The 23172-nt window shown below is 44.1% G+C and overlaps 1 protein-coding gene across 2 annotated transcripts in view; it reads right to left on the bottom strand.

Annotated features, from left to right (window-relative positions):
* The window catches only part of ENTREP2 (endosomal transmembrane epsin interactor 2), a 211486-nt gene that overhangs the window by 59714 nt on the left and 128600 nt on the right, over positions 1-23172 (bottom strand). For both annotated transcript variants that reach the window (XM_079953278.1, XM_079953277.1), the window contains exon 3: positions 3173-3283. In XM_079953278.1, coding sequence (XP_079809404.1) covers positions 3173-3283 — 111 coding nt within the window. The remainder of the gene's footprint in view (positions 1-3172; positions 3284-23172) is intronic.

Genomic DNA, 23172 nt, shown 5'->3' with positions numbered 1-23172 from the left:
CAGCGGGCCACCAGGGAAATCAGCTGAAAGGCCATCAACATGGGATAAAACCTCCCCTACCACTCTCTGGAAACCATTTGGATCCATTAAGTGGCGGGGGCGGACCATCCGAATCATATGCCACTGTATTCTGCTCTGGTCAGACCTCACCTGGAGTACTGTGTCCAGTTCTGGGCACCACAGTTCAAGAAGGACACGGACAAACTGGAACGTGTCCAGAGGAGGGCAACCAAAATGGTCAAAGGCCTGGAAACGATGCCTTATGAAGAACGGCTAAGGGAGCTGGGCATGTTTAGCCTGGAGAAGAGGAGGTTAAGGGGTGATATGATAGCCATATTCAAATATATAAAAGGATGTCACATAGAGGAGGGAGAAAGGTTGTTTTCTGCTGCTCCAGAGAAGCGGATACGGAGCAATGGATCCAAACTACAAGAAAGAAGATTCCACCTAAACATTAGGAAGAACTTCCTGACAGTAAGAGCTGTTCGACAGTGGAATTTGCTGCCAAGGAGTGTGGTGGAGTCTCCTTCTTTGGAGGTCTTTAAGCAGAGGCTTGACAACCATATGTCAGGAGTGCTCTGATGGTGCTTCTTGCTTGGCAGGGGGTTGGACTCGATGGCCCTTGTGGTCTCTTCCAACTCTATGATTCTATGAATCGGTCCCACCTCCCTGCAGAGGGGAAGGGTCACAGAGAAGTTGCACCAGGAAGTGATCTGACCATGGCACTTCTTTTGTTTCACTTTTACTTAGTGTCAGATCACCCACATCCGTAGAGGTGAACATCAGGTCTAAGGCATGTCCACGACTATGAGTTGGGCCAAACTTATTCAGGGACAGCCCCATGGAAGCCATGCATTCCACAAAGTCCCGAGTGGCCCCTTTGTAAGGTTGTGTTGGCATGGATGTTAAAATTATCCGCCACGACCTGAAGCAGCTCAGGTAGGGAATCCTTGGTGCAGTGGGGAGGTCAGTACACCAAAGGGAATCTTGTACTGCCCCTATTGCCCAACTTCCAGAACATGCACTCAGAAAACTGGGTCTTCCCAATAGGATGCCTGGTGCAAGCTAATGACTTCCTAAAAATCACTGCACCCCCCTCCCCGCCCACATGACCTGGGTTGCTGTGCGTAAGAGAAACCTGGTGGACAAGCAGCGGCAAGGACAGGCCCATCTGCTTCATCCAACCAAGTCTCTGTTACACATGCCAGTCTAGGAACAGGAAAAACCATTGCCATTTATCTTTTGAATCCTTTTAAGAACAGCTGCATGAACAAGAGTAACAAAATTGTCCAATTGAAATGCAAAATGTGGAGAAAAGTATTAAGTAGCCCTTCTATCTCTCGGTTTGGATTACTAGATCTTAAAAAGCTGCACTACCAGATTGTCTTAAATAAACACAGACCTGATTGCCCTGAGTGAATGCTGTGCATCTTAATGGGTGACATCAAGTCTCCAGGAGAACAAATATGCTTGTTGGCATAAAAAGCAAGCAGACAGATGCAAGAGAGGAAATGCTGTAAGGGGGTCCTCTTTTAATTAAAATTATAAATAGAGGGAAATGGAAAAGGGATAACCAGATTTTATAGTGCAAAGCAACTAATATTTCCTAGGGTTTAATATCCCTGATTTCCCATTTGCAACTATAAGAAGGCATTAATTGTGTTTTGGGTTGCCATTGTTGAGTCAGAATCAATAAAACTGCCCTCCAAAGCTAATTTTTACCACTCTACGTTCAGAAAAGAAGCCCGTAACACAATTGTCTTGATTTATTTTGCAATTTCATCAGCATTATTTCCTCTTCAGAGTTTCCCCCGCTGGATTGCACTTCCGACGGCTTCATCCTACCAATTTATACATCTCATTAAATCTAAAGACCAAGCAGACCCCTGATTAAACTGCAATCATGTTTGCAACATCTCTTTAAGCATCTGCATGTTTTCACCCACGGCTGAGTGTCTCATTTGCCACTGGAATGATAAATATGCAGCTTCCCTGGTCTCCCCTCCCCACAATAAGAAATTAAATTTGAAAACTGGACTATAAAGAAATCTGAACTACCAAAAGCCTGCAGTCATAGCATACTGCAGAGTTCACATCAGTACATGAAATTCAGCTCTCACCCCCACCTGGAAACCAAGTCCTATGAAGAACACTTGGAAGAGTTGGGTGTATTAAGCGTGGAGAAGAGAAGGTCCAAGAGAGAGACGATAGCTCTCTTCAAATATCTGAAGGGTTGCTGCATACAAGTTGGAGCACAGTATTTCCCTTTTGCTCCAGAGGGCAACTAATGCATGGGAAATACAAGGGAGCAGATTTAACCTAAACACTTGACAAGACTTCAATAAAGAAAGAACCGCTTGACAGTGGAAGGAAAGCTGGATAGCCATCTTTCAAGGATGCTGTACTAGCTGACCCCAGCATTGCAGATCCTGCACTAGATCAGCAGAAGCCAACATGGCCTCCAGCTGTTACTGGACTCCAGCTCCCATCAGACCCAGTCAGCATGGCCAATGGTCAGGGATGATGGGAGTTGTAGGCCACAATATCTGAAGGGTCACTGGATGCTCTAGACTCTCAAGGTTCTTTCCAGTGCTATGATTCTCCGTCCTTGTTGCCTGTCTGGGGTCACTGGCTATTCCTTGGTGTCCTTTCTCTATTATCAAGTTTTGGAATTTATTGGATCAGTTGTCTTAAAGTTTGCCTGATTTGCTTCAGTTCACATTCAAAGATGAACATACCTAATTTGCCCCTCTGAGAAATAATATGCAGATCAAAGCACAACCATCCTTCAAAATTCATACAAATTTCCCTCCATTTTTGTGTGTCATTATGAGAGAGGAAAGACTGCAAATTTTCTATGCATCGGGTGGCTGCAGAATTGCACTGAATGAATAGAATCTTCTCAGTCCACCAACAGACATCCTTGCATGGATATTCTCCTTAGAAGCAACCCAGGCAGCTGTTATGAAAGGTCTGTGATGGCATGGTAATAGACTCTTGGGAGGAGCTCACCTTTAAGTTTTGACAATCACTCCCAATAAATGACCACCAAGCTTTGCAGTTTTATTTTAAAAATCTCCATTTCTTCCTGTAATTTTTATTTTATATATATTTTATTTTTCAAATCAGTATTTGTTTCAAAAGAAAATATAATGTGTTTTTCATTACTCACCAGTTGACATCCTTCTAAGGAATTGACCAGCTGAGCATTCTGGCAGGAGAGGATGGAACCTGCCAAGTTGAGCATCACACAGACGGCCGACAAGAGCATGAAAAAGGTGATCTGGAGAAAAGAGATGGAGAGTGACCTGTTAATTACACACAGAAAGACTTGGCAATCCAGAGATCCACAAACTTCCCATGTTCATCTTCCTCCTTCCCAACAGGGCAAAAGGAGGGGGCCGCAATAACATATACTCTCCCCCTGTCCTCCGCCTTGTTAGGAGACCCCTGTTCCTCTCCCAGAGCTACAATTCTCAGAGTTGCCTGGTAAAAGAAACTGACTGTTAAACTACCCCAGGATTATAGCTCTGGGGGTGCGTCATTGGCATCTCCTAACAACTGTTACCAACCTTAACGAACTATGGTTCCCAGGATTCTTTGGGGAAGCCATGATTGTTTAAAGTGGTAGTATAGCGCTTTGGATGCATGATGTGAATTTGGCAACAATGGCCAACCCCCCAGGTTCTCTACAGCACTTGCTTAATATTCTACATTCATTTATTTACTGTAGATGCTGTATATGGGATCATGTGCTTACTTTCATAACGTGAGAAAGAGAGACATCTACTTGTACAATCACAGACATTTCTTGCAGTGCAATCTCCCTTTCATGCTGACAATGAGTAGATGAAAAATGTACTTCCTTTTGCCCAATGCCTCTGAAAACAGGGAGCAGAGCACTCCATCTGAAGACTTCTCAATCCCCAAGAAATAACTATTTCTAACAGAAAGATTGTTGAACTACTCCAAATTTGTCTCCAGGTGACAACTAAACAAATGTTACAAATTTACTTATGGAGATCTTATGGAGGCAAGCTACTATTAGGAAATGAGTTGGTTACAGCAGAAGCACACATTTCCAGGTTCCTGTCATCTAATTTTCGCCGCTGGCTGATCCATCGAGCAGGCTTTGGGTCCTCCCTATTTGCTTGACCTAATTCAGGCGCCATTCCTAAATGTCTTAATGTCTTGACCCTTCGTTCTAAGACCATAGCTGCAGAGCCCAAATGTGATTTCAGCACTGGACTTTTTTAGGATCAGGCAGCATAAAAGTTTTAATTAATTAATTAAATGCTATGTTTTCAGCTGTTTCCTCCACCCTACAAACAGTGCAGAGATTCTGTTTCAATCCTCCCGACCTTAAACAAACTATTCTGAAGAGCACAGAGTCCAGTCAACATGCTAAACAGACTGACATGTTTCTGTTGCCCTTGCAAATTGAAAATATGAAAATCTCTCCTGTTGTTCAAGAGACCGGTCTTTCTCACTGTCTTTGCTGCTCACTCCTTCTGACCTCCACTGCCAATATCCTTAAGTCCCAATGCTTCCTTAGCAGCCAGATCTGCCGTCAGTCTCACTGGGAACAATTTCCACATGGGCAGGAATCTGCCAGAACTAACCTGAACGACCTATTAACTGAGATCCTGAATTCAAAAGCTGTATGTTCTTTACCAGTCAGAGAAGGCTAGAGGGTTACCGATATGATGGGCTCCCCTTGCACCAGCGTTTCTGCATTGGCAGGGGCATCTGAGGCCAGCCTTGAGGGCAGTTCCTCTTCCCAAGCCAAATTCTCAGCAGCATCCCCCAAAGATGAGGAGTCACAACACTGGGAACCCTTTCTTCTGTGTCTGCGAGGGCAGAAATAGCCAGGTTTTTTTTTTGGGGGGGGGGGGTCCTGCACTGCTGACCTGACTTCCCAATGCTGTGCACCACTGCCTCTACACCTTAGTCCAGTCATAGAACCATGAAACAGAACTATTCCATGAGCAGCACCATGAGATGCCTTGCAGGAGGTGAGATGATTTGTCTGCCAAGCCCAGTATTGACCGTGTTGATTGCCATCAGCTCGTTGGGGCCTCTGCCAGAAAGAAGATTGCGCTTCTCCTGTTCCCTGATCCTTTAACTGGAGAATCACGCTGGCCCCTTCTGCATGCAAGGCAAGTGTCCTGTCCCTGAGCTGTAGCCCCACCTTCTGAATGAGCACCCAGCACAACCCAGGTGCATAGGTGGTCCTTCCTCCACCCACAGTCACTCTGCCATATTCACAGAAAGGAAAGTGGCTAATGGAAGGAAGGGAGCAAAAAGCCCCAGTGCTGTATTACTGTTCATCCACTACTTCAGTATGCAATTACTCTATTGTGTGAGAACAGGGAAGACACATTTTTCAGGTAGGAAGAGACGTTGCCCAAGGGCTGTAATATAGATGTACTTTACAGCACTGGAGAGAAACGCAACCTGACACAGTTTCCAAACATGCTCTCCAGTCTGCAGAAAAAAGAAAGGTACAGCACGAGAATTACAAACACCCAGATCAACCCTAAGCTCATCCATGCCTGACTGGCAATTTGGGGGGAAATGGCAAGATCAAATGCCGCTGCCACTCAGTTTCACCTTGTTCTGCTGGAAAGGGTCCTACTGTGTTGGTCATGGTGTAGTGAAGGGTGAGATGGAGATGGACTTTTGCAATTCAGCTTCCCCAAACTGCTGGGGGAAATAGAAACACAGAATTGTAGGGTTGGAAGGGACCCAAAGGGTCATCTAGTCCAAGCCCCTACAGTGCAGGAATCATGATTTAAAAATCCCTGAAAGATGGCCATTCAAGGTGGCCTTAGTAGGGGCCTACTTAGTTTCTATTTAATGACTCTAGATGCTATTGAGACTCCGACTCTCATCATCCCTGATCATAAAAGTCCAACAACATCTGAAGGTGAGTGGCAGTGGTGCAACCTCACAATAGGAGATACAAAATAGGCAAGATCCAACGCAAGTTAAGGGCCTTTATTGGTTTAGCTCCAGTAGATGCCAGAGCTCTCAAGTTTGACAGCGGAAAGGACTCCCTTGGAAGGTGGTGGACTCTCCTTCCTTGGAGGTTTTTAAGCAGAGGTTGGATGGCCATCTGTCAGGGATGTTTTAGTTGAGATTCCTTCTTTGCAGGGGGTTGCTAGCAATTGCAAATATGGGAGAGTGCTGTTGCATTCATGTCTTGATTGTCTCAACACTATGAGACCAGGTTGCTGGACTAGATGGGCCACTGGCCTGACCCAGCAGGGAGCTTTTTGGATTCTTCTCTCTGGTGCCTTTCACCTGTAGCCACTAAAGTAGAATAGCCAATTGGCATCCTCAGCTAAACTTTGAGTTGCTCCACTGATTGGAACTCCCTGGCCATAAACCCCTGATTTCATTATGGCTTTCCTTTGAAAGAAGCACCAATGCATCAGCTATCTGCCACTGTTCCATGTTTTACTTGAAACTTTGTTCAGGTGGAATGCAATCCAGTAAGGGAGGCCCTTCACTTGCTGGTTACTAATGCACAGGATACGTGCATCAGTCCAGACACAGCCACATAAAAGGGAACGGTGATATAATCACATACTCCCATCAAAACCTCCATCAAGGCTGTGCATGCTGCTGTTTAATCAATGCACATGTGTGCTGATTATGGACAGCATGTATCCTGAAGCAATGATGTGATTGCATCAATATCCCCCTTTATGCAAGGGTCTGATTAAGTCTGTACATTGCAAACCTGTAAAAACAATAATGATGCAGAACTGAAAACTGCAGCAACCTGCCCATGTACCACAATTAATGCAAGAATTTCTCTCTGGTAAATTAGAAGACAGGTGGAATGGGACATGGGGCAGCGCAAGCCCAGAGAACAATATTGAAATAGAGCTGGGGACATCCACTCCTCCCTAGTAAATACAAAAGGGTCCCCCCCCCTATTTAATTCCTACTGTTTCTTTTTTCTCCCAAGTATCTGATCTTTCACTTTTATCGCTTGCTTCGCCAGTTGCTAAGTGACCCAGACAACAGCAATGTCAGTCCTGTAACTGCTTAGCATTCCCTGGGCTCACTTCACTCCTCTTATTATTTCTACTGTTGCTCAGGCTTATTATTCTCTGCTGCAGCTCTCAAGATCTGGATGTGGGCTGGAGTATGATTTTTACAAAATTCTCTCTTTGCCTGAAGTCTACATATGCAGTTAACACAACCAGGCAGCTCTCTCAGTACTGCAGCTGTGTGTAGCTGGAGTTTTCACCCTGTTTGTGGGGTTGCTGATTTTACCATCCAGGACAAAATGATTCATATTCTCAACACAAAATTAATTCTTGTGTGTCCTGATTACCAGTTAGCTTTCCTTTGCGTTACATATTCCATCATTCTCTAATTGCAGGCACAGCTTAGCCATCTTTTGAACTTCCCCAACCAGTCCCCATTATTTCCACTGATGCCACAAAATGGCAGGTGGGTTTTACAGAAGTTGTGATATCACTTCCTTGTATCTTTGCATTACCCAGGATTTGCCTGTGGTGATTCCTCTTTGTTTGCTTCTGTTGTCCTATTTGGTTTTGCTTTCTTCCCGTTTTCCACTGTCTCACAAGACCAGGGTTATCTAAAATGACCAAATATCTTAGACATCACGTCTAATAAATAAATGGGTTGCTCCACATGCTCTCCAAAGAAAAATAAAGAAAAATAAAAGGACTTGCAATTCTCTGTCCTGCAGCCAAATATACTATTCACTCATTAAGACCCAACCATTTTATCTTCTGTAAGCCACTATCTTTTCAATCTTCAAATCCATATATTATAAGTTCATTTTCTCCTTCTCACAAAAAGTCCATAAGAAATTTCCAGTCCTTAATAAATGTCATAAATGACTTTTCTCTAATTAAATACGCTAACTTTGCCATCTCAGTCAAGTCCTATTGTTTTATCAGCCATTCTTCTATAGTGGGCTGAATCTTTCCATCTTTGTGCATATAACAATTTCACCGCTGTGGTTATATATTGGAGTAATCTCCCCAAATACTTTTCCAGTTGTGTATTCATTAACCCTAAAATACAGAATTCTGGCTTCAATTGAATATTAACCTTTGAAATTTGCAGTATCAATGTACCGTATTTTTCGCTCTATAGGACGCACCGGACCATAGGAGGGGGAGAACAGGGGGAAAAGAATTCTCCCCCTCTCTGCTCAGCGCCCCTGCAGCGAAGCGGCAGGAGAAACGGAGCCCCTTCCATTTCTCCTCCCGCTTCGCTGAAGGGGCGCTGTGCAGAGAGGGGAAACTGTACAGCGCCTCTCCAGTGAAGCGAAGCCTGGAGAGCAAGTGGGATCAGTGTGCACCGACCCCTCCCGCTCTCCAGGCTTCAGGTGGCTATCCGCAAGCCTTCTGAGCACAGTGAGAACTCCCACTGCTCTCCGAAGGCTTGCGGATAGCTGCCTGAAGCCCCCGGAGTGCAGCTGCAGTTTGCACGAAGCTTGTGTGCGGCTCTTGGGGGCTTTTCCTGCCTGCCTCCCCCCTGCATTCGCTCCATAGGACGCACAGACTTTCCCCCTTAGTTTTTAAGAGGGGGAAAAGTGTGTCCTATGGAGCGAAAAATATGGTATGTATCTGTATCCAACATTTTTTGTGTTTTGGCATTTCTACCAAACGTTTGAAACACCTTTATCCATTCTGAATAGTTTCTCAGGAGTTCAGTACCAATGATAAATCATTTTATAAAAGATTTATTTATGTTAATAACACAATGTAAGTTTTAACCCTTAGTTCACTTATGTTCCCACTGTTCTGTCAATACATTATAACCAATTATTTTTGCCCGTGCATTCTTTAACCTGCTTTTTGGTTTCAAATTTCAGTAAGTTTATACAGTTTTGCAATAGCAAAATCATCATCTGGGAACAGCTGAATTTCAAAGCCTGTCTATTCTTGCTCTATACAAAAATTCTTTTTATCCAGCTTAAACCTCTCTAACCAATGAAGATTGTAACATTCCCTTATTAATTAATTGCTTCTTTATTTTTATTTTTGTGGTCTCCTTGATGCAGTACTATTAATTCTCGGTACGTTATCCATTTCTCTTTGCCTGTCATCTCTTTTCTGCTAAAAGCTTGTTGTGGTGAAATCTATAAAGGGTGTGTTTTGGAACAACCAAGGTTTATATTTATTCCAAATTTTTAGCATGGCACTTCTAATAAACTGATTTTTAAAATCCACATTAACTTTAACTTTATCGTAATACAAATATCCATGTCATCCAAACTTCAGGTCATGTCCTCCTTTTTCCAAAATCCTCTCATTTCTCAATGTCAACTGGGTGATGTATTGACACATTGCCTGAAACCAGTTTAAAGTTAAAAGTGCAAAAGCAATTTCAGAATTTCAGAGCAGGCAATGTATTGCAAATCCCCGCTCACCCCGACTGCAGCCAGCATCGTGCACTTTAATCAAGCCACCTGATGTTTGCCCACTCCCTCCTTCCACAGCCCAGCGATTGCCTCAGGAGCCCAAGATGTGAGTGGGGTCCGCCAGCCCCTCAGCTGGTTTCTCTGGCCGTGTGAGCACTGGCAAGTTGCCTCCTCCCTCACACTGATCACTGAGTGGAATGAAGTCTGAGCAGAACATGTTTGGTTCGTGCCCCCATCACGGTTGCTCCCAGTAGCTGCCACCTGTATGGCAAGAGGCTATTGTTTGGGTGAGTCATGGCTAACAGATCTGAGGAGGCCGGTGGCCTCTGGGGCTCTGTGTGCGTGGTGCCATGCTGTGTGGTGCCCTGGCTGATGTGCTCAGCGGCGCACGCCCTTGCCAGGAACTGGCAGAAGCTGTGCATGGTGAAGCTGATTGTCTGTGTGGCCGGCAACTGCACCCTTCCTCCCTTTCTTCTTTCCTCCTTTCCAACATCATAATATATTGGCATATCGCAAGGTTTAACTGGATATACATTATGATGTTGGAAAGTAGATATCACTCAGCCCTGATGTCAACAACTCCTTCATCCTCATTAAACAACAAGCTGCAAAATACATTTTTAGATTTGGTACACCCAACCCTCCCCTTTCCTTTGCATCTTGTAAAGTTTTATAGGTTTTCCCCTTGCTATAAAAACCTAGATAAATTTTTTTGCCATTGTTTGAACTGCAAGTCATTAGCTATAACACGTATTGTTTGGAACAAAAACATTCTTGGCATTATATTCATCTTTATTATAGAAATTCTACCCAGTAAAGACAGTTTTAATTTTTCCCATCTTTAATATATCCTTTTAAATTGTCCATCCATTTCTTAACATTAATTGTATATCATTTCAAAGTAATTATATTTGTCATGGTGATGCCTATACTTTACTTTTTTTAATTTGGAATTCAGTTTTCTCCATCAGTCTTTTGTTTTTAATTATTAAGATTTTCGTTTTCTGACGATTAACCTTAAAACCTACTAACATGCCAAATTCATTTAATTTATTCATAAGACTCCACTCCCTGAAAAGGGATTTCCAGAAGTATCATCAGATCATCAGCAAAAGACAGTAATTTACAGTTTTCCCTTTTGATCTTTATCCCCTTAATTCTCTCATCTTGCCTAATATTTCTAAGCAAGACTTCCAAAACCAAAATGAAAGCAATGGGGACAATGGACACCCTTGCCTTGCTCCCTTCTGGATCGGAGTTTTGTTAAGCCACCGTGAGAAGAGGATGCTTGATGAGATAACTTGATCCAGCAGAGCTCTTCTGCTCTTATGTCTTTATGGCATTTCCATGCACTCTGGTTTTCGTCATGGTGTTCCATTGCACCAGTAGCAGTTTAGTCCTGCTGGCCACATGACCCGGAAAGCTGTCTGTGGACAAACGCTGGCTCCCTCAGCCTGAAAGCGAGATGAGCGCCGCACCCCATAGTCGTCTTTGACTGGACTTAACCTTCCAGGCGTCCTTTACCTTTATCTTTTTTATGCCTCTCTCATAACTTGTAAAGGAAAAAAGATCATTTTCCTTACAGGCAAAAGCTGCAGCCCACCTTGTTATCAGTACCTTGATTAAAATTCAGTATGGTTGTTGACAGTACAAACAGATTAATATGTTTTGCAAATCAGATTTGGCTCAGAGGCAACAAGTTGGCCAGCACTGTTTTTTGAAGCCATATAAACAGAACATTCCATCTATCTATATGTCTATCTGGGGCATGTCAGGAACTAATGAAACAAAAGCCAGCACTGAGTGGAAATTAAAAATGGGCAAGCAATAATCCCTGTAGAAAGGAAATCAAAAGTGAGATGGATAGATGTGTTTCTCTAGCTTGTCTAAACATGCTCCCTAATACAACAGATAATTTAAAGGTCACAGAGCAAATAAGAGAATGCTCTGCAGAGACAAGCTTCTCACACCTCTCAAGAAAATAAAAATGGAGTCCTTTGTAAGGGGAGCAAACTATATTTCATGTGTTTTTCTCAGAGCCAAAGGAAACAAGTCTTTCTGCTTCTTGTTTTGCTCTCAGTTGGAAACAGCTTCACGCCTCTGCAGAGCTGAAAGGGTGACTCATCACTCTCTCTTGTGTCTCTCTTCTAACCAATTGCGGGGGGGGGGGAGGGGGGGAGAGATTTGTCTAAAATCTTGCTCCATTGCCTTGTGAATGTCCCTCACCACCTGTCTGTAGTTTAAACAGGAAGTCTAGTGCCTTTTGAAATTCCTCCTTTGATCCCCCTGTTATATCATTTAAAAAGACATCTCCTTATTATTGAAGCTCTGGTTTCAGTTCTCATTTATTTATTTGTTGCATTTCTTACACACATGCCCCCCTCTCCCTCCCTCCCTCCATCCCAGGAGCTAAGGGCTAAACAAACATCGTCCTTTAGCCCCATGTTCATCCTCACAACAGGTAAGGTAAGTTATCTTCTTAAAGAGTAAGGTAAGTTATCTTCTTAAAGAGAGAAATAGAAATAAAGTTCTTGAAAAAAGGGGAGACAAAAGTGCTTTAAGGGACAAAAAGGAGGAGTGGCAGGTGCACAGAACGTAAGGGAGCTAGATCTTGCAGAGAAGCCCACAGAACAAGTCAGCACCAAGGAAAGCTCCTAGTTTCAGCACCACAGAGAACTCCTAGTGAGCAACTTGTTTGAGCTTCTGCCCTCTTGGAAGACTTGAAAGACTAACTAATTTATACAGACCAGCAAGCAAAGTTGATAATGAATAACGTAATATCAGAAAAAATTAAAATTACAAAAGGGACAAGACAGGGTTGTCCCCTGTCACCATTATTGTTTATTTTGGTGTTACAGACCCTGGCGAGGAACATAAAATCTGGTGAAGAAATAAAAGGTATAACAGTTGGGTGCAAAGCATACAAACCGAGAGCATTTGCAGATGACCTTGTAATAGCAGTAGAAAACCTGTTGGTGACTATACCAAGGGTATTAGATAAAATACCTGAGTTTGGACAGGTAGCAGGATTCAAGTTAAATAAAAACAAAATGAAAGTATTGGTGAAAAATATGACAGAACAAAATTAAAATGAACTACAACTAGCAACACAACTGACAATTGGGGAAAAATAATAATAATAATAATAATAATAATAATAATAATAATAATAATAATAATATTTATCCCGCCCTCCCCAGCCGAAGCCGGGCTCAGGGCGGCTAACAACAATCAAACAATCAAACAATCAATCAGATAATCGCACATTCTAAAAATATTTCATTATAAAAATCAATTAAAATCAAATTAATGGCAACTGATTAGGCAAGATTCTGTGCAGGTTGCCAGAGGAGGGAGTCAGGCTGCGCCCTGACCAAAGGCCTGGTGGAACAACTCTGTCTTGCAGGCCCTGCGGAAGGATGTCAGGTCCCGCAGGGCCCTAGTCTCTTGTGACAGAGCGTTCCACCAGATTGGAGCCGCAGCCGAGAAGGCCCTGGCTCTAGTTGAGGCCAGCCTAACCTCTCTGAGGCCTGGGACCTTGAGGATGTTATTATTTGCAGACCGTAGGTTTCTCTGTGGGGCATACCAGGAGAGGCGGTCCTGTAGGTACGAGGGTCCTAGGCCGTATAGGGCTTTAAAGGTTAAAACCAGCACCTTAAACCTGATCCTGTACTCCACCGGGAGCCAGTGCAGCTGGTATAGTACCGGATGAATGTGATCTCGCAGCGAAGACCCCATAAGGAGTCTCGCAGCGGCATTCTGCACCCGCTGGAGTTTCTGGGTCAGTCTCAAGGGCAGCCCCACGTAGAGCGAGTTACAATAATCCAGTCTGGAGGTGACCGTCGCATGGATCACAGTGGCTAGGTCAGGGTGAGAGAGATAAGGGGCCAACTGCTTAGCTTGACGGAGATGAAAAAATGCCGCCTTTGTTATAGCTGTAATCTGCGCCTCCATAGAGAGGGAGGTATCGAAGATTACACCCAAACTCTTAACGGACGGTCTGGCACTAATTGCACCCCCGCGAGAGATGGGAGTTGCCCCCTCAATCCCATATCGTCCCGCCCCAGCCAGAGGACCTCTGTCTTCGAAGGATTTAACTTCAACCGGCTCCCACGTAACCATCCAGCCACAGCTTCCAGACATCTCGCCAGTGTGTCTGGGGCCGAGTCAGGATGGCCATCCATCAACAGAGTTGGGTGTCATCAGCATACTGATGGCAACCCAGCCCAAAACTCCGGACAAGCTGGGCGAGGGGGCGCATAAAGATGTTAAAAAGCATCGGGGAGAGAATCGCACCCTGAGGCACTCCACACACCAAGGAGTGGCGGGATGACAATTCCCCCCCAAGCGCCACCCTCTGTCCCCGACCAGAGAGAAACGAGCGCAGCCATTGAAGGACTGTGCCCTGGATCCCCACGTCGGCAAGGCGGTGGTCCAGGAGTTCGTGATCGACCATGTCAAAGGCTGCTGACAGGTCTAGAAGAATCAGCAGCCCCGACCCGCCTCGATCCAGCTGCCTGCGGAGATCATCTGTTAGGGCGACCAGAGCCGTCTCGGTCCCATGACCAGCGCGGAAGCCGGACTGGAATGGATCCAGAGCAAGTGAAGTACTTGGGGGTTTGGTTGACAGTTAAGAACATAAATATCTTTAAGGATAACTATGTAGCAACCTGGAAAGAAGAAGAGGAGGAGGAGGAGGAGGAGGAGGAGGAGGAGGAGGAGGAGGAGGAGGAATTTATTATTCATACCCTGCCCATCTGGCTGGGTTTCCTATTTATCACTCTGGGGGAAGAATTTCAGTTATGAAAATGAATGTATTGCCAATAATGTTATTTTTATTTCAAACAATACCCATAGTCAGTGTAGCTAAACTTTGAGTTTGAAAAATATTGGAAAACAATGTGAAGTTACTTTCCAAAATGTGTAAGTTGTTGCTACAGTGGCATACTAAAGATGAAGAAGTTAAATCTGTAATGATACAATGAGCACAAGATATTGGGCACAATATCCAACTTTCATCTTGGGGAATTTCTAAAGATTTATAAAAAATGTTTAAAATAGCGTTTGTGAAAAAACCAGAGGGTTTTTTATTAGGTCTTTTAGGTGCAGAGATACCAAAGGAGCAGAAATAATTATGTATGCAATGACAGCAGTGTGGATACTACTGGCCAAGAGATAGAAAGAAGATAAAGTCCCAACCAGAGATGAATAGCTCATGATGAAGATGGATTATGCTGAAATCATGAAATTGACTGGGGAAATCAGAAACCAGGAAGAGAAGACTTTTAAGAAGGAATGGGAAAAATTTACAATGTATTTAAGAAAACACTGCAAACAACTGAAAACTTTGGCCGGATTTGAGTAATGCTTGTAATGTACTAAAAACTGTGGTAAAAATGTATTATTATTTTTAAAAATAGAGAAAATAAGTGAAGCAGCTGAAAAAAGATCAATAATGGTAACCATGGAAGGGTGGAGGGGAGTCAAAGGATTCAGGGAATCCAAAATATGATGTTGATGTTTAATGCTTAAATTTGAAATGTAAAACTCAATAAAAAAGGTTTGACAAAAAGGAAAAGAAAGACTAATCCTTTAGCTGCTTTTCGGCTGTCTGCCTGACAAGATCCTATGATATTGGACTGGTGAAACTTTTCCAACTCTACAATCTTTTTTTTTTAAAGAAAGGCAACAGAAATGGAATACTAGCTAGAAGGGAGAGAAGATTAAAAAGCAGCATAGGAGGAGTTGATTCATTTCAGTGACAGCCACCTTCCTCCCAATGGGACCACACCCTATATCTATGGAAAGGGGCAAGTTGATGGCATGAATGAAACAAGACGCAAGGGGTTCACTCCATGCCCAGCCTTGCTTCCTTGACTTGATCATCCCTGGCAATCAGCAACTAATTCTCCAAGCTGAAACTGCTCTTTAATCCAAGATACTGGCACAGAGATGGTCTTTTCTGTCTTTTATGGTGACTCAAAGTATATTTAGACACACATCTATAATTCACCAGGATAAAATGGGTTTGCCTTCTCCATGGGGTTGTCATGAGGCTCCATGAATGAGGCAAGCTTTTAGAAATTCTATTATCTATGTGGGCCAATGAACTTTATATTTTTTTCTCCTGTGCTTTCAAAGCAGTCTTAAATATAACCTTAATGATACTGAAAAGCAGAGGGAGCAACAAGCTGCATGGCAGGATTGCTGGACTAAGCTAGGTTTTAAAACAGGGTGTGGAAACATGCTGCTATGAAAACTACACACTTGTGAGGGTAATCATTTTCCCCTTTCCCAGAAACACCAAGAGGAACATGAAAGTCAAGTTGTAAGCAGAGAAACTGTACAGCAACTTGAAAGATGTAGAATAGGGACAAGTTGACGATTACAGATTGCGGTGGTGGAGGTGTGACTTCTTAATCTACTCTACAGTACTTCATTTGTGATATAAAAGAGAAGAAATTGGGAACAAATGTTGCTGTCCTGTCATTTCCCTGGTTCCAAAACAGCAGTTAGCAAACACAACAAACTGGGGGAGGTTTATAATGAATACTGAGCATTCAGCAGCCTATTCCGTGCCTAGAAATCCCTTGTTTGTTCTCCTGGAATATATGAAATCAGAAACACAGGTGTAATGGTTCTAGGGGTTGCTCGTGTGTAAGTCGTCGCCACACCTGGCTGAGTTACCTGGGTGAACCCTATTCTGTCCGGACAGCCACTCACCCATGGCTGTCTCAATTGCTTGCAGAATCCGTCAGTGGGCGTTTCTTGAACTTCTTCCAGCAAAGAAGCTTTTTGAAGCCTAGTCTCCGCCTACTCTCCCTGCGCGGAAGCCTTCTGCGCAGGGAGGGTGTGGGCAGCGGAGGACCCGTGCTCTCCCCGCTGGTCCCCCATCTGCCCCCCTTCTCCACTGGTGCTACGCTGATTTCCCTCCCCAAAAGATGGGCTGCTTCTCTCCCTCCTGGGACGCTCTCCGGAATCCCTCTGGAGCCCTCCCTCTCCCTCTGGCTCCGATGGCAGTTCCCTGACAACAGGTCATAGACTTTTAGTTCGAAGTTTTATCATAGCTGCAAGAATGTTATTGGTGACAAGCTGATGTACAGGTCATCCTACAGGCTGTGCTAGCTGGGTTGATGGGAGTTGTAGTTCAAAGCATCTAGAGGGCACCACCTTGGGGAAGTCTGGTTTAAGGCTTTTAAGTTATATTATATTTTTCTTCAATGGTGCAGAATTTACTCTTTCTAGTGCAGGATACTCAGAGCCCTAATTAAGAATTGGCTCATGTGGGGCAGATGCTCTTCTATTTTTCATAAAATGAAAGTTAAGAAAAGTGGTAGCCTTGTTTGTCAATCCCATAATCACAATAAGCCTGCTTTAAACAGAATAAATGGTCGTGTTTTGACACATGGGTAAAAATTATTAATCATGCCCTTTCAAGAGTTATTGTCGGCTGCTCTATTTGTGGGTCTTTAATTGCAACAACAACAACAGCAAAAATTTATTATTATTAACTTTGATGGCAGAAAGTGAGGAGGAATTAAAAAACCTCTTAAAGAGTGTGAAAGAGAAGAGTGCAAAATGTGGTCTGAAGCTCAACATCAAAAAAACTAAGATCATGGCCACTGGGCCCATCACTTCCTGGCGAATAGAAGGGGAAGAAAGGGAGGCAGTGAGAGATTTCACTTTCTTGGGCTCCATGATCACTGAAGATCGTGACAGCAGTCATGAAATTAAAAGACGCCTGCTTCCTGGGAGAAAAGCAATGACAAACCTAGACAGCATCTTTAAAAGCAGAGACATCACCTTGCCAACGAAGGTCTGTTTACAGTGGTACCTCGGGTTAAGAACTTAATTCTCTCTATGTCCTTTTAAATTTGTGGGAGGAGGCATGGGGAGCGTGAGGGGTTACTGATTTGTTTTGTTCTTGTTCTTATTATGTATTTTGTGTTTTTATATTGTATTTTTATGTTGTGAACTGCCCTGAGATCTACAGATTTAATAAATGATAAAATGATAAAAATAAATTCCTGAACATTGGCTATGCCAGCCTATGTAAATAAGGCTTCAGCTGCATCCAAAAAATCTTTAAAAAAATAAAGCTCACAGACTCTCCAATCACTTCTAAAACTGAATTTCTAAAGGACAGATACCCAAGGACTGCAGAAGCAAACTGGCTCTCCCAGACTCTTCCGATAGCAGCAAAATTCAGACAGAGGCCAGCTGAAAAGGTCAACATCACAGTCATTTCTCTATCTGCTCCTCTCCACTAAATAGGATTCCCAATTAGTAAAGCAACACTAACCTCCTTGCCTCTCCCAAGACAGATGATCGCTCTGAAATCCTCCAACCTTTGTCACACACAGAGAGAAAAAACTGCCTCTAAGGCAAACGCTGGCACATTTTCCACAATGATCTCAGCTAGGGGAGGCGTAGGCACATTTTCATAGTAAAAGAATCTGTGTCATGCATAAACACACACATCTGCTTGCTTGTCTCCCAGCAGGACCTGAAAGAGTCCCTACAAACCCCATTCCCAGGAAATCTAATTAGTCTGAATTGCATTTGGTAAGCAGGCTGGGAGCCTAAGGTAAAGGTAAAGGTACCCCTGCCCGTACGGGCCAGTCTTGACAGACTCTGGGGTTGTGCGCCCATCTCACTCAAGAGGCCGGGGGCCAGCGCTGTCCGGAGACACTTCCGGGTCACGTGGCCAGCGTGACATCACTGCTCTGGCCAGAGCCAGAGCCAGAGCCAGAGCCGCACACGGAAACGCCGTTTACCTTCCCGCTGGTAAGCGGTCCCTATTTATCTACTTGCACCCGGAGGTGCTTTCGAACTGCTAGGTTGGCAGGCGCTGGGACCGAGCAGCGGGAGCGCACCCCGCCGCAGGGATTCGAACCGCCAACCTTTCGATCGGCAAATCCTAGGCGCTGAGGCTTTAACCCACAGCGGTCACCTATAAACAGAAAAGTTTTTAATGGTATTTTTTACTATAGCGAGTAGATAGGTAGATAGATTAGGGATACCAGATGTCCCCGGATCTGCAAATCTGTTCCCAGACAAATTCCATCCCTGGAATGTCCCCAGATTTGCAAATCTTTCCCCAGGAAACGTGGCAGTGGCAGCCTCAGCAGCCCAGAGCCAGCCTGGTGGTGCAGTTGGCTCTGGCTGGCTTCAGGAGCTGCTTGCTGCCGCCGCCACTGCCAAGGGAGAACCAGGGACGTCCGGAGGTACAGATCTCCTGCCCCCTTCCCCCTTTGTTTTGACAAATCTGGGGAGGCTCGGGAGTTGTGGGCAGGTGGCCGTTGCCTAGGAGGGCCGCCTCACAGACGTGGGGATACAGGGCATAGCCCGTAACTGACTGTGCTATTTTATCTCTGGTCGGGGACAGAGGGTGGCACTAGGGAGGGAAATGTTGTCACGCCACTCCTTGGTGTGTGGAGTGCCCCAATGCTTTTTAACATCTTTATGCGCCCCCTTGCCCAGATTGTCCGGAGCTTTGGGCTAGGCTGTCACCAATATGCTGATGACACTCAGCTCTATCTGCTGATGGATAGCCACACCGACTTGGCCCCAGACACACTAAACAGATGCTTGGAGCTGTGGCTGGATGGTTTTGTGAGAGCCGATTGAAACTAAATCCTTCAAAGACAGAGGTCCTATGGCAGGGTCGGGATGGCATGGGGATGAGGGACCAACTCCCTTCTCTTGCGGGGGCCCAATTAGTGCCATTGCCTTCCATTAAGAGTTTGGGTGTAATCCTTGAAGCCTCCCTTTCCATGGAGGCGCAGGTTACAGCAACAGCCAAGGCAACATTTTTCCACCTTCGCCACATCAAGCAATTGGTCCCTTACCTTTCCCGCCCTGACTTGGCCAAAGTGATTCATGTGATGGTCATCTCCAGGCTTGACTACTGTAGTTCGCTCTATGCGGGGCTGCCCTTGAAGCTGTCCCAGAAACTCCAGCAGGTGCAGAATGCTGCAGCGAGGCTCCTCACGGGGTCCCTGCCATGGGAGCATATTCACCCAGTGCTTTTCAAGCTACACTGGCTCCCGGTGGAGTACAGGGTCAGATTTAAGGTGCTGCTTTTGACCTTTAAAGCCCTTCACAGCCTAGGACCCTCGTACCTACGGGACTGCCTCTCCTGGTATGCCCCACGGAGAGCCTCAAGGTCCATAAATAACAACACCCTAGTGGTCCCGGGCCCTAAGGAAGTTAGATTGGCTTCGATCAGAGCCAGGGCCTTTTCAACTCGGGCTCCAGTCTGGTGGAACGCTCTGCCTCATGAGACCAGGGCCCTGCAGGATCTGATTTCTTTCCGCAGGGCCTGTAAGACAGAGTTGTTCCGCCTGGCCTTTGGCTTGGAGCCAATTTGATTCCCTCCCTCTCTTTCTTTTTTCTTTTCCTTCCTGCGATGAGGCTACATTTTAATATTTTAATGTTTCAATATGTTGTATTTTAATTTTGTTTTTAAGTTGTAATCATTCAACTTGTTTTTATTATTGCTTGTAAGCCACTCTGAGCCCGGCCTTGGCTGGGGAGGGCGGGGTATAAATAATTTTTTTATTTTATTATTATTATTATTATTATTATTATTATTATTATTACTATTACTACTACTACTACTATTTGTAGTGCTATTGTTGTCATTTGTTGCTACAAAATCGTAGTGGACTATCCACACCAGCAGCTACACATTACTGTTTCTTTTGGAGCAGTGGGGGTGTGGGGTGGGCTGTGCCTTTTCCCAACCATTCTGATAATAGTTCAGACTCAGAAACGTCCTACCCCTTCTGTTGCCTTGTTCTTCCAACCAGCAAAATGCCAGAGTTATGAGCAGGGCTGGCTTGAGGTGTTTCGGTGCTTAAGGCAACCCTCTGCCCGCCCTCCACAAGTGTGCTCCATTGCTGCAAGGGCAGCTGCAGCGGAGGAGGAGGAGCCCAGATCTGCTGCCTGAGGGGACCACCACATCCTGCCTCATGGCCGAACCGGCCCTGGCTATCAGCATGCGCATGGAGTATGGAGAGCCCTTCCGGGACCTTCTCTCTCGCTCTCTGATATTTACGACTTGGTATGCTGGGATTCTGCTCATGAGGGAGATTAGATGGAAAAGCTTATTGAGCCCAGTTTCAGCCTGAGCTATTGCTAGCATCCTCTAACACTGTCTGCATAATCCTGGCACTTTATGGATGCTCTGCAATTTCTGTTCCTATACTTTTTTAAAAGAACTTTTTGGAAGCCACTTTGAGAGTCCCTTGGGGCTATAAAGTGGGGTGTAAGTATTCTGAATAAGAAAAAATAATAGAAGCATGATGCAAACATTCAGGTGCTGAAAATAAATCATAGAATCATAGAGTTGGAAGAGACCACAAGGGCCATCGAGTCCAACCCCCTGCCAAGCAGGAAACACCATCAGAGCACTCCTGACATATGGTTGTCAAGCCTCTGCTTAAAGACCACCAAAGAAGGAGACTCCACCACACTCCTTGGCAGCAAATTCCACTGTCAAACAGCTCTTACTGTCAGGAAGTTCTTCCTAATGTTTAGGTGGAATCTTCTTTCTTGTAGTTTGGATCCATTGCTCCGTGTCCGCTTCTCTGGAGCAGCAGAAAACAACCTTTCTCCCTCCTCTATGTGACATCCTTTTATATATTTGAACATGGCTATCATATCACCCCTTAACCTAGAAAGCACCTAGAAAGGAAATCTGTGATCGCCAATAGTCAGCATGGATTTCTGAAAAATAAGTCATGTCAGACTAACCTGATCTCGTTTTTTGACAGAATTACAAGCCTGGTAGATGAAGGGAACGCAGTGGATGTAGCCTACCTTGATTTCAGCAAGGCATTTGACAAGGTGCCCCATGATATTCTTGTAAAGAAGCTGGTAAAATGCGGTCTTGACTATGCTACCACTCAGTGGATTTGTAAGTGGCTGACTGACCGAACCCAAAGGGTGCTCATCAATGGTTCCTCTTCATCCTGGAGAAGAGTGACTAGTGGGGTGCCACAGGGTTCTGTCTTGGGCCCGGTCTTATTCAACATCTTTATCAACGACTTGGATGATGGACTCAAGGGCATCCTGATCAAATTTGCAGATGACACCAAACTGGGAGGGGTGGCTAACACCCCAGAGGACAGGATCACACTTCAAAACGACCTTGACAGATTAGAGAACTGGGCCAAAACAAACAAGATGAATTTTAACAGGGAGAAATGTAAAGTATTGCACTTGGGCAAAAAAAATGAGAGGCACTTTCAGAACAAAAGGCAAAGTTAATAGTGAACAATGTAGTTACAGAAGAAGTTAAGATTGAGAAAGGGACACGACAAGGCTGCCCAATTTCCCCTTTGCTTTTTATTTCAGTCCTGGAGGTCTTGCTGAACATGATTAGAAGGGACCAACAGATTCAGGGTATACAGGTCGGAGTTAAACACTATAAACTTAAAGCCTTCGCAGATGACCTAGTACTGACATTACAGGAGCCAATCCCTAGCTCTAAAAGAGCTTTGGAAATAATACAAGAATTTGGTCAGGTGGCAGGTTTCAAATTGAATAAATCTAAAACTATGGTTTTAGAGAAAAATTTAACAACAGCAGAGAAGGAAAGGTTTCAGGAAGAAACAGGTTTAACATTGGTGAAAAAAGTGAAATACCTAGGGGTGAACTTGACTTCGAAGAATGTAAATCTATTTAAAGATAATTATGAGAAGTGTTGGTCAGAAGTGAAAAAAGATCTTGAAATTTGGACAAATTTGAAGCTTTCCTTACTGGGTAGAATAGCTGTTATCAAAATGAATGTATTGCCAAGAATGTTGTTTTTGTTTCAGACGTTACAAATCACTGACAAAATGGACTGCTTCGAGAAGTGGCAAAAAGAAATTTCTAGATTTGTCTGGCAGGGCAAAAAGCCCAGAATAAAATATAAAATTCTTACTGATGCAAAGGAAAGAGGGGGGTTTGCCCTGCCGGACCTTAAGTTATATTATGAAGCAGCAGCTTTCTGCTGGTTGAAGGATTGGCTACTTCTTGAAGACACGGACGTTTTAGACTTGGAAGGATATGATAATGTTTTTGGGTGGCATGCATATTTGTGGTACGGTAAGGCTAAAATTTATAAAGCATTTAAAAACCATATTGTCAGGAAAGCATTGTTTAATGTCTGGATGAAATATAAAGATTTATTGGAAAATAAAACCCCAAGGTGGCTTTCACCTATGGAAGCAAAGGCCCTGAAAAAGCTTAATATGGAATCTAATTGGCCAAAATATTGGGAAATTTTGGAGCAGGAGGGAGACAAAGTGAAATTGCAGAGTTATGAGAAACTTAAGGACAAGGTGCGAGATTGGTTACATTATTTTCAAGTAAGAGAGGCCTATCATTTTGACAGGAAAATCGGTTTCCAGGTGGAAAAATCATAGTTGGAAACAGAATTGTTAGAACCCAATGCTAAGATACTGTCGAGAATGTATAATCTGCTGTTGAAGTGGAATACTGAGGATGAAATGGTAAAATCGGCTATGATAAAATGGGCACAAGATGTTGGTCATAATATCATGTTTGTTGACTGGGAAAAGTTGTGGACCACCGGTATGAAATTCACGGCATGTAATGCCTTAAGAGAGAATATTATGAAAATGATATATAGGTGGTACATGACCCCAGTCAAACTTGCAAAAATCTACCATTTGCCCGACAATAAATGTTGGAAATGTAAAGAAACTGAAGGGACATTCTTTCACCTTTGGTGGACGTGC

The sequence above is a fragment of the Podarcis cretensis genome (assembly GCF_951804945.1).
Source record: "Podarcis cretensis genome assembly, chromosome: 14".
NCBI classification, from domain to species: Eukaryota; Metazoa; Chordata; class Lepidosauria; order Squamata; family Lacertidae; genus Podarcis; species Podarcis cretensis.
Note: the sequence above shows the minus strand (reverse complement) of the source record. Positions and strands in the feature narration are given on the sequence as shown.